The following is a 17583-nucleotide window of genomic DNA, read 5'->3' as shown; positions in this document are numbered from 1 at the left end:
GTGTTAAAATCAGTGGTTACCATGTGAAATGTGTTTATGCTGAACCATACTTCTTTTTGTGTGTTGCAATTCCCAGAAGAAATTTCCAAGTTAATATTGGTTATTGAGATGAGGATCAAAAAGTTCTACATATGTCCATTTCCTGTACAACAGCAAGCTTATTCTGCTGAATTTCTAATCTTCTCTTGTTACTGTTACAAAATAAAATTTCTTATATTCCCATGATATATTCAAGCAGCATATGCTAGATGCTAACTGCAGTTAAAAAGTAGCTGCATTTTACTGTAGTTTGGTATACTACACGAGTTAATATGGATATAAGGGCGCTGCCTGGTAAACAAATTTGCATGAATAAGGAATTGAGAGCAATAATGTAATTTCAAGAGATTGTTGAAACTCTGTTCTCAGCTATTGCCATTAGATAAATAATATCCTCAACAAAAAAACAGAACAGGTATAAGTGTATAGATGGAACATCTTAAGGAAACCCTGCTATAATTTTGAGAGCATGTGGGAAGTTTTTGTAGTGAAATCTGAAGAAGTGGAAAATAGAACCCTCAAGAATTAAACCAAGGGTGAATCTTTCTACCTGCTAGCAATCCTGCTGAATATACAATTATCAGAATTCCATCTGGTCAAATATGGCAGTCATATAGAATGAAAGGCAGATGGTTAGAACACATCCTAGTCATACCTGCTGAAAGTAAAGTGGCATTACATGCAGTTCAGTCTTGCTGCAATTTAAACAAATGTCTACCCTAAGTTACATGCATTGTCTGAAGACATGGAAATTACCTGTATGGTTAGATTCAGCTATTTACTCTAGTGCCTTCAGGATCAAAGCCTTAGCAACTAACTTCAACTCATGTAACCATTTTACAAATCGAATTTTATCTTGCTTGGGCTTATCTAAAAGTGCAGAGTAAATATTTTCAACTCATCTAATTCAGTACCTAGATGAGAAGTAGATATCATTGTGTCTTATCATTCTTTAATCAAGGTTATTTGCATAATATTGCATATACCTTCAAGGCTATTAAGATTCAAGATTGCTCCAAGGAATTCAAGCTGTCTGCATTCACTGGCAGAGATTACACCTTGATCAGAAATCTTAATAGTTGACTAGAGTAGCTCATTTTCTTGGAAGGTTGTCTGGTTAATTTTCCATCTCTATTAACAGGAAAGACTTGGTTTTTAATCTGTTTTAATTTTCATTTAGCTTGATTTTGATGATGGAGAATTCTGACTTGTTCCTTCATTGGATCCAGTTAGAAACTGGATCTCTTGATCTCTTTTCATTCAGGACTGAAGCATTACCAAGCTTCTATGTGAAACAACAGTTCTAGTGCTTTTTAGACTAGAAAAAACATTTTACACATTTCCTGTAACAGTCATTTTAATTTGAAAATCATGTTGGAATGGAAAATAAAGCTATTGCCTGTCAAACTGAGGAATTTTGTCTTTTGACTCATAATTTTTTTTCTTTTGGTAGAAGTCCTATCTGTGATTTATCTCAGAAGTGGGAACTATCTGATAATTCATATAATCCAAAGACAACAGGATGTATAAAGGTTCCTTGTGCCATGGCTCAATCACTGATTGAATTTATAATCTGGTATTTTTAGGCTGGTTGTGTTGTGAAATGAGTGTGAAATGAGCAGTGTTTTTTTTTTTTTTTTTTTGTTCTTTTTTTTTTTTTTCTTTTTTTTTTTTTTTGTTTTGTTCTGTTTCCTGGAAGTTATTAAATTAATTTAGTGATTACAGTCACACTCTTTCCTAATTATGTAGAGCAGCAATTACTGAGTGTGTTGCTGCTGGGTAGGCTTATTTTCACCAAAAGAAATCATCTGAAGTATTTATGTTACCATCTCTCTTTAGTGTTTGGTAGTGTTTATATAGTCTATTGATTTTTTAAATGCCAGTTATGAGTCTTCTAGAACTGGTGAAGGTGGGTAAAAAGTCAGAACTGGACTGGACTGATAATCAGACCCCCTAATCAGATTTTTCTGAAGACATACCTAAAGACATCCTGCTTCAGAATTATGTGTTATTACTTTGCTTATTAGAAAAGGAAATATATGATTTTACTGATTTAGAAGTTGTACCAGAGTTGTGAAAATATGTTTATTTCTCTTTTTATTCTGCTATTTTTTCTCCTTGTCTCACATGTTTCTGTTATAAACTACATCTAATTTGTGTAACATTTTTATGTCCCTTTTAGGTATTGGGATTGGTGTGCTGGTACGGGAATATGGCAGTCTGTCTAAGTTGGATAAGGTCTACTTTGCGTTTCCTGGGGAATTGCTGATGAGAATGCTCAAACTCATCATTCTGCCATTAATCATATCAAGTATAATCGCAGGTATGACTGAAAATGTACTGTTGGCTTGTGGGACTATAATTGTGGGTTAGCTTTTTTTCTAAAGGATATAACCCCTAAAAACAACTTGATGGAACTCTATACTGAGAAAGAGAGATTTCATACCTTTAGGTTAAATTATTTCTTTATATAATGAGAATGAGAAAAGGTTTAGAAAGATTAGCACTATTATCTATAACATTATATAGAGCTGTGAGCTAATAACTTTGCAAATCTATAGATTCTTGTATCTCTCTCTCCCTATTTTCAGAAGTGGGTTAAGCACATTGCAAGCCCAAAGCTGCAACTACATATTCTGAGGTAGAGTTAACTGTTATAAGCAGTCTCATGATTCCATTTCACAAGCAAGAGAGAGCTGATCTCATTGCCTTCTGTCACAAAGAGGACATTCATGACCTATACTTCCTTGGTCTCAGCTAACTTCCCTGAGGTACCTTGCATGAAGTCTAGCATTCACTAAGCCCTTCTGCGAATCCACTTGTACTTCCCCAAAACTGAAAACTCCTTTGAACCAAGCAAGTGCTTGGGAGACTGTGTGGCCAGGAAGGGAAGAGAGAAGCAAAGCTTCCATCTTCTGGGAAAAGCAAGAAAGCTATTGGCTGGAACCCTGCCCTAATTGCTAGAATTTGCTAGCACTTCACCCACAGAGAAAACTTTGGAAAGATTTGGTGGAGAAAGCCCAAAGCAAGGAGACAGAACTGAATGTCAAATAGCCTTTCCTTAGAAATAACTTTTTTCAAAAAAGGGAAAGCCAAGTAAACTTCTCTTTATTCTTTAAGTCTTTACTGAGGGTGCAAGGATTGTGACTCTTTTCTTTTAGCTTCTTGCAGTGACACATTGGTCCCTTTTCATCTCCACAAAACTTCTATTTTGACAACATATTCATATCTAGATATTCATATCTGTAATGTAGGGTGAGATGAACCCAGTGTTAGAATTGAAATGGAGAATGTCAAGAGCTGCAAGATCCAGAATGGAAAGCTGCCAAAGGCAGAGTGAGAAATGATGTCACAAAATAGTCAAGGGTTATGTCCAAAGGAATGAAAGGAGGATAAGCAATTGTTAGTGTGTAAAGGTGAGGAGAACCTTAGTCTGTGTCAGGCTATCCAGGAAAATGAATATCCAGGATATTTATTGTGTTTAAATGTAACTGCCAAGATAAGATTAAGACATTTCTTTTTTTGAACAAGGTTTTATTTTTGAGTGAAGTTGGGCTCATGTCTTCAGAAATAAATTGGATCATTAGGATAATCATGAAATTATTTTTTAAATCTATCTGTCCAGCACTTAGAGGGGAAACAAGAATCACCCTGTTAAAAAATATTGTGCTCACTTAATGTATAATGTTCCAGTATGAGTAAACTGCACTTGTAACTACTAACATAATCTTGGATTTTACAGATTGCAGATTACAGTCAAATACAAAAATGACTGTATGGTGAGAATCAGAGCATCTCATTCTCATGGTGAGAATGAGATGCTCTGATTCTGACCTTAGCATACCAAATTTCCTTGGCAAGTAAGGCCATATTTTTCTACACTTCTGTATTAGAATTTTAGGCAAGGGAAAGGAAGCAAGATAGGTAAAAACAGAAGCTACTTTGATAGACTATATAGGCCTTTGCAAATGAACCACAAATGTCAGTGCATGATGCTATTTACCCATATCCATCCTCAGGATGTTAATGAGATATTGCCTCTTTTAAAGTAGGTATGTTAATCTTCCAAGCATCAGAAATGCACATTTGAATTGAACAAGTAAACCTGTGAATGGTTATGAAGCATACTAGTCAATTTTCTTCTTTTACACAGAGTCATATAGAGTGATTGAGGTTGGAAGGGATCTCTTGAAACTATCTAATCCAGTGCCCATGCAGGATGTCATGGTGATACTGGCTAAACACCAGATAGCCACAAAAGTCATTCACTCACCTTCTTCTATTGTAGTTGGGCAGAGGAGAGGGGAAAAAAAAATTAACAAAGGGCTCGTGAGTTGAGATAAGAACTGGGAGAAAAACACTCTAAGGGCAAACCAGGTTCAAATTTGAAGGTATAAGATAAATTTATTATTAATAGAGTCAGAGGAGGATAAGGAAAAGTAAAATAAACCTTTAAAACACCTTTTTCCCTGCCAGCCCCTCCCTCCTTCCCACTGACAGTGGAGGAAGACAGGGTGTGGAGGTTCTGGTCAGTTCATCACCTGAGATTTTCTGTTCACTCAGGAAGAGGAATCTTTTCTCTGCCTTGCCATGGGGTCCCTCCCAAGGGCAAAGAGTCTTCCCAAAACTGCTGTGGTGTGGGTCACACATCCCCAGGCTGCAGTCCTCTAAGGACAGGCTGCTCTAGTTTGGAAGTAAGGGCCCTCTCTATCTCTGGAAGCAGGAGCCCTCCCTCTCTATTTGGTTCTCCCATGGATCACAGCATCCACCAACTCCAGCGTGAGCACTTTTCCATGGGCTGCAAGTGGATCTCTGCAGCCTCATGGACTTCATGCATTACAGGGGGACAGTTTGCTTCACCACAGTCCTCATCTTGCATCTGACACTTGGAGCACCTCAAGGCATCACTGACCTTGGTGCCACCATGTTGTTTTCTCTCACATGTCCTCATTTCCTCCTCTTCTCTGACTAGAAGAAAAACTGCTCCGTGTAGGTGCCATTGTCAACAAGTTCTACCAATTCTGAGATTCCTGCAGGATCCCACAGTGCCGAGAGGTTCCACGCTGGGGAGTCACTCGTTGTGTTTCTGCTGCTGGCCAGGTGACCCTGCTGCCATGGCACAGGCAGTGATGGATGCCGTGGCACTGGCACCATTTAACATCTCCCTTCATGTGGGGTCTGGGAAGGAAAGGCCACCACCACCTCTGCCCTTCTGCCCACGGCGTGGCTGCCTAGGGGCGGCCAGGCAGGCCAGGCCCGCCATGGGCCGCATCGAGATGGCGGCAGCTATGGCTCGTCGCCACCACTGGAAAAAACTGCACATGCTGTTTAGCTTTTCTTCTTAAATATGTCATCACAGAGGTGTTGCCAACCTCTCTAATTGTGCCAGCAGCATATCCATCTTCAGAGCCATCAGACACTGCCTCTGTCGGGCATGGTGGAAGCTTCCAGCAGCTTCTCACAGAAGCCACTTCTGTGGCTGTCTACTGTTACCTAATAATCCAGGCTGTGTCAAATCAACACACAGGGTCAGCTAAAGCAGTGTCTTCATGTTCAGATTAAATCTCATGGGTTTTTAAATTTTTTACTATTGTCTCATGTCTTGTTTCTGGGCACTACTGCTAAGAGCCTGGCTCTGTACTCATTCCCACACATCAGCAATTTATACACATGACTAAGGTCACTCTGAGCATTCTCCTCTCCAGACTGAACAGTCCCTGCTCTCTCAGCTATCCTCATGTGACAGATGCTCCAAAACGCTCATCATAGTTATGGCCCTTTGCTAGACTAAGTCCAGTAAGTCCATCCCTTTCTTCTACTGGGGAACCCAGAACTAGACCCAGTACTCCAGGTGTGGCCTCACAAATGTGTTTAGAGAGATCACCTCCCCCCACATGTTGACAGTGCTTGTCACAGTGTTGCCCAGGAGCCTGTTGGCCAGCTTTACTGTGAGATCTTACTGTCTCATGGTCAGCTTATTGTCTGCCAGGACTCCCACATCCTTCTCTGCAGAGCTGTTCCAGCCAGTCAGCCTCCAGCATGCACTGGTTCCCTGCAATATTCCTGCCCAAAATGCTCTGCATTTTTTCTTGTTGAACTCCACAAGATTTCCCTCAGACAAATTCACCAGCCCACGCAGGTACCTTTGAGTGACCATACAACCATGTCATACATCAGCCACTGCTCCCAGTTTTGTCTTGGTGATTCATGCACAAAGCTGTTACCTGTAACCAAAATCTAGTATTTTGACATGACATAAATTTACAAAGGCATCAAAACTTCCTAGACGCCTTTGGACTCAGCATCACAGTCTAGTTAGAGTTATGTACCAAATGAGCCATTGTAATTGTCTCTGCTGCACACACTTCACCTTCAGTAAAGGCACAATAACATGACAATGTTTTTTCTCTCGTGGTGAGCTAATTGCATCCCCTTAACTTCTAAACTAAAAAGACATTAATTCTGGGCCAGCTGAAGTGTTGTTACTACTTTAACTGCAGTAGCTTTGAATATATTATGGCCCCAAGTGCCACTGAGGATGTGAACACATACACAGGCCCAACAGCTGTGATCATCAGATACAGGCCCTATAGGCATCTGCATAATACATGCATTCCAACAAGGTGGACATCCTCAGAACATGTCTGGTCCCACCAAAGACCACCAGCTGTCATGCAGATTGTGGTGCTTTCCTGGCATATCCTACATTTAATCAAGAATGATGAGGTTTCTTTGGAGGAAAATGCTTTTGGGTCTCATTCTAGGAAAGGCAACGCCAAATGCAGAAATACGTGGCCTTGCTACTAACAGTAAGGCAAACTGTCTTGTTTACAGTCATAGCTAAAGACAAATCCTGGATCTTCCATAAATTTTTCATTCCCCTCTTTGTTTGCTTCTTTACAGTAATTTTTGAAAGCGTGAATTTTGCTTTTGATCTGAAAACGCAAAATTTCAAAGAAGACATGTGGTCTAACTTGACTTTAGTGGTAAGGTTTTTGACACTCTCACATAACATCCCCACAGATCACCTGAAAAAAATACAGGTTAAAGAATTGCACAGTGAGGCAAATTGAAACCTGTCTGAATGGCCAGACCCAGAAGGTTGCACAAGTCTGATTGGAGAAAAGTCAGTAGTGATGTACCCCAGGATTCAATACTGGGGCCAGTCCTGGTTAACATTTTATCAATGACTGATGATGGAGCTAAGTGGTTCTTCAGCAAGTTCACAGGTTTGTTCAGTGGGCAGAAGAGAAGGTGACAAGGAGACCTTATTCCAGCTTTCCAACACTTGATGTAGTCTACAAGAGAGCTGGAAGGGGTCTTTTTACATGAGCGTCTAGTGCTGAGACAAGGGTCAATGGCTTTAAACTGAAAACAAGTAGGTTTAGATTAAATAGTGAAAAGAAATTCTTTGCTCTGAGGTTTGTGAGGCATTTTTCAGGAGCAGGTTAACCCATGGAAATTGTGTTTGCCTCATCCCCAGAATTGTCCAAAGTCATGTTGGATGGAGCTCTCAGCAACCTGTCTAGTGAAAGGTGTCCCTGCCCTTGGCAGCTGTGTTGGAACTAGAGGATCTTTAAGCTCCCTTCCAACCCAAACCAATCTATGATTCTATGATGCAAAATATATCACCAGGACATTTTTGAAAATGCAGTCTGTGGTTTTCTTTTTTAGGATTATAATGTAATTAAATAATTAAAAAGGTAATGTCATATCCTGAAAAGAATCAGGTTATGCTTTAGAGATGGGGAGCTGTGGAAAAATTCATGTCCCATGACCAGATCCCAATCCATTTGTGCATAATGATGTAAATCAAGCCACAGCAAAGAGAGTGGAAGTTGGAATCACTCCTTGAGATTTCAGGATTTTCTGCAAAATTTGAAGTATTAATAATTTTAATTTGTTGGAATAAATTCCATCTTAGTAAAAAGAAACCCTCAATGATTTCCTCAGTTAAATTAGGAACGTGCTTCTTCCTTCTCCTTGGAGCTTTAATTAGAGCAGAAAACCCTTACCTCTATTTTGAGATTCAAAAGGTAAAATTCTCCCTCTGAAGAGAAGGAGGCTTTGTAAAATGTGGTTTTCATTCATAAACTCAGTTCCTTTGAGCGTTAGAGATGAAAAGCATTGTTTACGTACTTATTTAGCGTACAAGTTGCAATTTGTGGAATTTTTCCACTAACCTGCCTAGAAGCATAACTGTAGCTTAGTAGAAAACTGACATAAGCACTAAGCATGTATTTGTTTTGAAAATCTTGGTTAGTAGAACCTTGCTTTGGGTGTGGAATAGTCTGAGTAGTACTCCAGCTCAGAGCGAAATTTTAATTTTTCTCTTCTTCTCATAATAATTTTAATGGATTCTCTACTCTCACCCAAAAGTCTACCCCTGATAATTTGGTTCAATATATAGAGCTCTTTTGTCTACCTATGAGATTTTTATGCTTCAAATTAGTTAATAGCATACTACTGCATCATTCTTGTCAAGAAATTATTTGTATTTTCTGTCTTCTGCTGTAGTGACATGGGAAAATTGAAAATGAAAATCAAAAGCCTAGAGTGTTACTCAAGATCATTGCTATGATGTCAGAACTACAGCTGTACTGAGTGTAATGCTCCACACCCCAAATCCACTCTTTTTGAAGTAATTCACTAAAAGAAGAAATATTAGACAAATACAAAAATATGTTATTTTTAGGTATCCTGTAGGGAGAAAGAATTGAGAGAAATCTCTTGTGTGCTTCATGGGAGTTTTGACACTTCAATGTAATCATTTTGGGAGTACTTATGACATATAAAGTATCTTTGAAAGTCCTAGAAATTCACAACTCTAATTTCATTTCGAGAACAAAAATTCCCTGGAGTTGTGCAGTGTATTTCATTAAGGATGCATACTGAACAGATCAGTCCTCTTTAATCACTTTAGCTTTCTTTTTCATGAAGTGAGATTCATACAGTATGCAACAGCAGGAAATGTTTGTAAATCTGTTTTCTGTCAGGATGCCAGTAGAACTTAGGTTGGAGACAACTGCCAAGTTTCCTGAAGAGTTGTTCTCTTCTGCTTGGGTTACAAGCTGAGGAAACTTACATGCCTAGTCTGAAGTTTTATCAGTCCACATAAAGTGTCTGGCCTTACTTCCTGCACCTAAGTTCTGGGTTAGTAGCTAGTGTCAGGAGATCTGGATCTTAACGCAATATCCCCAGACATCCAGATACTATGAGAATATTGTGGGTCTGCTTCCCATCTCTTTTCAGTTGGTGCTTCTCAGATGCAGTTATATCATGCTGCCTGCCACATTGATTTTCAAACTGTAAGCCATGGGTCTTGATGTGGAGATCTTTCTTCAGGGCTGGAATGTATTCTCTCAAAAAAATTCGCATCACATATGTGATAAATGACCTTTTTTTTGATGATGTTTCCAGAGTTACCCATAAATACCAGAAATTTTAGCTTTGTATTAAAAGATGTGGCACATAGCAGAGCAGGTCCATGTCTCAGATCTCAAAATTAATGACATGATTTTATCAGCTGTTCAACATCTGTTTCAAGTTCTGCAATAATCTGTGCCTCATTTCTTATATTTCCTCCCTGACAAAATATTAATAAAGCTTTTTCTTATGTTTCTGACCTCCCCTGCACTTTCAGCCTTCACAGACAACTTCAAAGAGACTAGAACAGATGCATGAGAGTTTCCTGCATTGTGAATTTCTGCAGGCTCGGCTATGGGTAACACCAAAATTTCCTAAAGCCATTGATGAGGCATTTGCAGGTACACCTGGCATACTTCAGGACCAGTGGGAAAAAAGACAGTCTCAATTACCTCTCTCAGGGCAGCTGTAAGTGAGCTATAAATACAATGTCTGCTGAGCTGTGGGTCTGGCAAAACTATAAAGTTTCCATCGCTGTAGAAATAAACTCTTGCTTTACTCCAGGGCCTGCTTTGACTCCAGGTCCACTGCAGTCTGAAGCATCATGCCAGTTCCATTTGTCCCGATACTAAATATACACTCTTACTTGCACTTGCTACTTATAGTACAAAGGCAATGATTTCACCACAAATCTGCCTCAGCAGTTTCTATTTCTACAAGTCCAAGAAGCACAGCTATTGGGAGATGCTCTATTACTCACATCCTTAGGCATCCTTAACAGGCCCTGTGCATCACCAGCACAGTCCTTGGGAAATTATTAGGCTAGCTTAACATACTCAGGGACTGTCTTCTGAAGTACCTGCATGTTCTTTGTATGCTTTGCCGTTTCTTAAGCCAAAAGAGCTTCCAAGAAAATCAGATCTATTGTATAGTGTTAGTAAATTAGTTAACTGGGCTCAGACAGGAGATTCACCTCTTCCCTCTGTATCATTAATTGTGTGAAGGTCAGAAAACATTACAGTACTGTTAATGAGTTCTGCCTTCAGCTGTATTGAGGGATGTTGGAAGTTCTGTCCCTGCTGTCCATGTGCAATCATTGAAGCAGGCAGGATGGCAGAGTCATGAGTTATTAATGGACAAGACTTTGTGCCCCTCTTCTTCAGATTACTTCTGTCATAGTCATCTACTCCTTTCCCATCAATATCAGTTGACCTTATACAACTGAGACAGCCCCTACATCATTTGAAGTTTTAAGTTAAGGTAATAAAACTTTGAAGTGCACTTCTGGTTCATGGAGCACAGTTACCACCAGCTCTCAAGGGCAAACAGCTCCAACAGAACAGCCATTTTGTGGTACCAGCTGTCACTGCCTCCTGGCCTAGCCATATCACTGTGGGCACTGCTGGTGGTACCACTGTGGATGGGTCTAAAGTCAGTTGGTGTCTTCTGTGGTTCTCTTGTGGAGCTCAGGACATATAAAACTGTTCAGGACATATACAACTAGATACTCAGGACATATACAACTAGATAAACCAGATTTCATTCATCATTTTCACTCCATTTCCCTATGAGCAGATATCACAATCGATTGAAAATGCAGTGTCATGTTAAAGGGCTTTTTTAATAGCTTGGAAGTTAAACCTTGTCCACCTACACATTTTGCCATCAATAATTTTGAGGGAATTCAAGTACTTTCAATACTACAGTTTTCTGTATACACTCCATACATGTATCACCAGCAACAGTTCAGGGCTATATTTCTGCTGCATCCTTGAACTGAATCTGATTTCTGTAATGAATCTTGTTAGTCTGTCCACCTGTCTATCTTGGCAGATAGATGTGTCATCTTCCTTCCTTTCAAGTTCTTCTTATATTCCAACTGAGGAACATCATCTCTCCTGAAAAGTCATTAACTTCAGATTATATAACCTCTAAGAGCTTTCTAGAGAAAAAACTAAAATGTTCCTAGAAGTGATGAATAGAAAGCAGTACTAATACCCTCTTTCTCTGCATGTCTCCAATAAGCTCTGTAGGGAAAGATACAACAATTGTGCCAGCTGCCAAGAACACAGCACAATAGTCCCTCAGCAAACTGATATCCAGGGTTGGAAATTCCCTCTGTTTTATAAGTGCTTTAACCCTTTCATTGCTATAAACTATTCATCTCCCATTCCACCCTATCTAGCATTTAGAAAGGTTCATTACAATTACTTTTTCAACCTCATCCTAAATGAGCCAAGACATCTCTCAGTATTTGGGCTGTTATAACTATTGTTATATTCCACATTTTAGTCTCTTTGTTGGGGTTTTTTTTCAAATAATATTTTTTCAATGCCTCTCAAAGTTAAGAGACCAATATTTGACATGTTAATCCAAGTCTCATTAGATCATGTAATTAGAAATTGAGAATTTTCTGACTTGAATTTTTGGTTATATTTAAATAGCAAGAACAATTGCTTAGGCATTACCTGCATGCATCTGTCTCTTTTTCCCACTCTCTCCCTAACACTGTGCCCCTGTCATGTGCTAGTTTTTCTCATTTCATTTGTAAGACATTCTTTTGTTGCACTGACACAATTTACTAGTGGGTAACAATCACTTGTTCTAAAGAAAAGCAATAATAAAATTTCTATCAAGTCGATTGAAAAGGTAATTGCTACAAGCTGCCGTAGAAATCCTTTTCCTTTACAGTAAGTAACAATGACATTTGAATAGACAGGATAACTGCTGTTACGGAAGAATTGACAGAATAGGAATGGAAGACTTCTAGTAAAAACACTAAAGACAGTAGATCATGTAAAATCTCATTTGAGAGACTGCAAATCACTGTGTGTTTGGGGTTTCCGTTTGCCATAGCTTTTTCATTACCTGATCTTCTCAGCCAACATCTGACTTGGACCTGTCCTCCTAATGAGACACAGCTAAAGAGGTCATTCAGTTAGCTGGGGAAAGACTAGTTGCAAAAGATCTTTCCAAGCCCCATGACACAGTAAACATGAGGAAAAAATAAAATTATGAGGTGCATATCAAGTGAAAGATATTTGAGAATGATCTAGTGGCAATAGTAACCTGAGTCCTCTGTCTCAGATGAGCAGTGGACAGTACATTGTGCTGTCTGAAGTCCTGTGTGTGGGTGGTATTTCAGTAGACAGTTGTGAATGACTTACTCGGTCCTGGTCGTCTTGTTCAAACACAAGTAACATGGTATTACATTTCCCAGAGAATTCCACAGAGCATCAGGGAAAAAAAAGAAAATATTCACCATTCAGCTTTTGGAAGAAGCAACAGAAATTGCTGTTAAACTAGTCTGGAAACTGAAATTTCAGAGAGAATATGAAGAAAATGACATTTCAGGAGATTATTGACAGTCAGAGTAAAGTTGACAGTTGAGTCTTAACTACAACATCATGCAAATAAAAGGGCAAAATGGGACAGAAGGGGCTCAGAGTCTGGAATGGGAAGAGGGGAAAATCATAGATGACTCAAAAATGTCTTCAGTAAAGCATAGGCTCTGAATTCACAACCGTGATTCCCTCACTGCACTTATTTTCCAAATTGTAAGCAGAAGGATTTTCCCTTCAAAAAGTGAGCATAGACCAAGGACAAAAGGAAATATTGGACCAAGAACAAAAGGACAGAGGACAACTGGCTTTGGAAGCTTGCTATACACTGCTTGTGCAAGCAATAATCTTGCTCAACACTGGAGCTAGAATTTGGTGTTCACTCCTCAGATAAAAAGCATGTTGGTCTTCTGAAGTAAAGGCCAAATACTGTTTTAGCATTGGTAATGTTTCCCATTGCAAATGGAAGATGGCAACTAATTCAGAACTTTCACTTGCATCTAAGAAATGGCCTGACCACAAACCTTGTGATGACCAGTGAATTAAATGAGATCTCTCAGAAGAGAGTGTCAGCACTCTTTTGGGTTTTTCTCCTCAGTACTTTTAAAGAATAAATATTACCTTTTTGCAACAACACATAACATAGTTCATCCCAGCAATAAACTAACATTACTTCTTTTATAGAAGACATTGTGATCCCCTTAGAAGGACTGCCTATTGAAATTCTCTGTATGCATTTTAAGAGTTGCCTATGGTTTTCTGTTTTTTTATGTCTTATGCAACATTCTGTAAAAACTTTTTGCTTCCCTGGATGCTCACCATCATTTAATTTAATTTAATTTAATTACATATAATTTATTTACATATAATTTCTATGATGTAGTGACTGCATATTGCAGCCAGAAAAGCCAAAATGGACATGAAGAAATATATTGTGAACACCTGGGAGAAGTTGAGAATAATTTTGTGATTTATCTAGTGACTTCAGAAGTTCTTCAATTAGTCAGTAAGGCTGCTAGCAGTTTGGAGCAGTTTCAGAACTGTGTTTTGCCTTTGAATCAGCATTGTGGTCATAGCTGAGAAGGTCTAAAAGGCATACAGTTCTATTCTTCAGGAACTTTTTTGTTAAATTTTTTTACAATTGGGGATTAGATAGGGAATTAGATATCAGAACCCTGAGAGAATTGGTGTACAGTTGATATGCACCATACTTGACTTGATTTTCATCGGAATTGAATTAGCTTCTAAAACTAATAGAGAAATATACCATGTTTCTGTCAGTAGTGTGAACTTGGAAGGACCTTGAGCCAGACTCTTCCTTCAGGCCCTGGGTCACTTAAGGAGAACAACTGTCAGTGCTAGAAGCTGGCTAAGTGGCATTGAGAAAACTCACATCTTGATCCTCAAGTGTGGCTGTGCTGCAAAAGGAGCTAAACAGCCTAGCTTTTATGGATTATACATAATGATCGATGTGTTGTGCAGATAAAGTGATGATCCTGTCAGCTTCCACTGATCTTTGGAAGTTTGAGAACAGCTAAGTACTGCAAGAGATGGACTTGATGATGGCACTGAAATTTGTAGAGCAGGAATAAAAAATGCCAGGAGGTCTACGTGTGATTATTTCTGTTGAACAGAGTCAACCACTGCACCAAATTATGATTAAATCTCTCATGATGTACTGAAAAAAAGCACCTGGAAGCGTAAATCTGTGTGTACAGTTAGATGTATTCCAATCTGTAGAATGGTATGAGAAATTCTAAGGATGTAGGTGTTATCCCGTAGGGAATTATGAAGATGATATCTAGCAAGTCAGAAGACCCCTGTGATTGTTTCCAGTACTTCACAGAACTCGTTTTACTCCCAGATCTCGCAGGACTGAGCAGTGGTCTCACAAAAGCAAAGTGAACAACTCTGGAATTACAGTGCTGTGCCTCAAACCAAAGCCATTTGCCCATTTGTATATAGGCATTTTACAGGCCTCTAAAGTGAACATATTTTATGTTCAGTGGCTACTCCTAAAAAATTCTGGAACACCATGTTTCATATTTAAACTTAGTTTTGTTTAAATGAGACTATTCCCTTATATAGCTTTATCCAGTAGTATTTCAGGGAAGTAGTCTTAAACATGTGCCATTTTTAAAAATTCCTGCAGTGCAGCATTTCACTTTAGGAGGGTTTTGAGGTCCTTATACAAGAAAGAGTAGAAGGGAGAGACTTCATTTCACTGATTTTTTGGGTTGTATTCTTTTGCAAGTGTATGTCATACAAAATAGAGAAAACTGGGCAAAAAAAGAGAAGAGTGCTAAGAGCTTCAAGCTGGAGACTGTAACATAGAAAATGTGGGAGTGTATTGCAGACTAGACAATTGATTCCAAAATTTTACTTCAGTAAATAAAACCTTAACTATTGGAATATGAATCCCAATATTATCAGTTAGATGGTGCCTGGGCCAGTCTGACCCTCGCTGCTGGGCCAAAGGCAGCAACTGTGGTGTAAATCACCCCAGAGATACCTTGGCTGCTGGAGATTGCAGCTGGGCACTGAGCAAGTCCAGGCTTGTCAGGAACTCCATTTACCTCAGGAGAGAGAGCTTCTGGCGATGGTGAGGAGAAAAAGGAGAGGATTCCGCTGGAGAGTTTAATGTCCAGAAGTTTATTCCATGGTTACAGAGGTCTGGACGGCAGCAGCTGCTCCAGCAGAATAAACGAGCACATGGCCTGATCACCTTTTAAGCTCCCGGGGCAGGGGGAGGGGGGGGGACAGGTGATCACCAACCAGGTGAAAGGGGCGGGGTCTCAAGGGACGAGGGACACCTAGACATAGGCCAATGACCCCTGGGCATAGGGGCATCTTTTGAACTTGACCAATCACACGATGCCTTGCTGGAATGTTAAGCCTGATTGACACAACACACTAAGCAAGGGGGCGAGGGGGAAGGGAGAGGCATATAGGCACACCTGGGAAAGGGACCCAGAAGCTTAAGACACACCGCAACACTTAACTCTGTTCTGCTAAAATCATATGGGCAGAGAGGTAGATAGATTAACAGATTTTTAACATCAGTTAGTGTCTTTGGTGATGATCTCACTCTTAAGCCTTTTTGTATCATAGCCACAGAATTGCATTTTGTGCTTCAGTGGCTACAGCTGAATTAGGAAATATCTTATAGGAAAGTTTAGGGGACTAATCAGAAATAACTGCAGTTTTGAAACGCCATGGGACAGAGGAGAATCTATCGTGCCTGTTCAAACTCTATACAGTAAATTATATTACCAGTTTATCTGTTCAAACATGTTTAAATTTGGGGATAGATTGAGGGAAGAAAGAACAAATACATGAGCTGTAAACATTTAGTTGTAATCCAAAGTAGATAACCAAACCTAATTACACTGCTTTTGTGATCTAATTTTGAATGACACTGCAGACTTTCCTATTGAAGCAGCATGTGTGCCATCTTAGTTTGAGTAATTAGTGTTCTTCTGAACTGAAATTGGTGTTGTGTAGTAGTTTAATACTACTAGCTTTGTAGTTAGTAATGTTTTAGTGCTTTCTTCAATACATCTTCTATTAACTCTTTCAGTTCCAAAGAAACCAAAAGACATGATGAAACTAAAGCCATGATGTAACTACAAAGAGAATCTTCAGTTTTCTTGAGAAAAAGGCTAGTGGCTATCAATTATGTTATCAATTGCTCAGTCATGACAGTAGGACATATCTGGATAGAAGTCCATTATTATATATAATATTTTCTTATGTGTAACAAGCTAACATGAAAAAAAAGGAGCTTAGTAGTATACATTACCCAGTGTAAACCTGTGTCTGTGGCACTTGTAGTGAATGCTATTTCAGTCTCTAAAAGGAAACATCATTCTGAATGCAGGTTTCAGAGTACAGCAGCTTTCAAAAAATGCAAATCCCACACCTATCATCCCCAGACCATTGTTGTACTTATTCAGCCACGTCTGTCAATAATTTGTGTGGTTTTATGGTTACCAGCAAAGCAGCATTAACATGACAATGGAAGGACAGGCTGGATCCTAGCATAGCTTGCTCGCTAACAGGATCATTACTCAGTTTAAAAAGGCAGGGGCAAAGTTTACCCTTTATTATACCTCTATAACTCTACTGAGCATAACAGTTTGCAAAGGGATTTCATTTGGAGCCAGAAGAATTCCTGTCACAGGAATCTCCTTTCATATTTACTGTAGGATCTTTATAACTGACTACTCCAGGGAAATAACCTTGCATGATTATTAGGCTCTTAACTAAGTCAACAAGACTGTCAGAGAAAAAAAAAAAGGCATAAGTTTTAGAATAAAATTCCATTATTTCCAAGTTTTTTTTAACTTTTCATTAAAAGATACGGAATGGTGGCAATACCCGCTTGCTCTCTTTTAAAAAAAGTGTGTGAGTTCTTCCAAGTTAATTTATCAGGTGCAGAAGTTTCAACATTGAACAGCCTTTGAAAATAGGTTTGTCCACAGAAAGCATTATTTGTTATTATTAGTGTGAATTGACACAATCAGGTAACCAAGGGAACTGCCAAGTGACAGCAGAAACACAAAGAGTAGATTTATTTCATTACCTCACCAACAATGCCAGTTGGCCGAGGCACATGGAGACAGAGCTCCCTTTAGGCTTGGCTCATCCTAGCGGCCAGGGTGGGGGAAGTGCTTGCAGCCTGCCTTGCTGTAACAGAAGGCTTCCTGCATCTCTGTGAGAGTGCGTTATCTCTCCACAGGAATTCCACTTCTCAAAAGAGGCACAGGCTGAACAACACTAGGCATAATAAATGCAGTTTTCCCACGCTGACATTTTTAGCATTCCCAGCTGCAAG

General features: G+C 39.2%; 1 protein-coding gene across 2 annotated transcripts in view; it reads left to right on the top strand.

The window, feature by feature from the left end:
* Positions 1-17583, top strand: part of SLC1A1 (solute carrier family 1 member 1) — a 51090-nt gene that overhangs the window by 11844 nt on the left and 21663 nt on the right. For both annotated transcript variants that reach the window (XM_054284223.1, XM_054284214.1), the window contains exon 2: positions 2222-2362. In XM_054284223.1, the coding sequence (XP_054140198.1) occupies positions 2222-2362 (141 nt within the window). The remainder of the gene's footprint in view (positions 1-2221; positions 2363-17583) is intronic.

Source organism: Melozone crissalis, unplaced genomic scaffold (assembly GCF_028551555.1).
Source record: "Melozone crissalis strain CALT ecotype California unplaced genomic scaffold, PUWL_Pcris_2 ptg000005l_1, whole genome shotgun sequence".
NCBI lineage: Eukaryota > Metazoa > Chordata > Aves > Passeriformes > Passerellidae > Melozone > Melozone crissalis.
The sequence above is the reverse complement of the archived record's forward strand: the minus strand, read 5'-3'. Positions and strand labels throughout refer to the sequence as shown.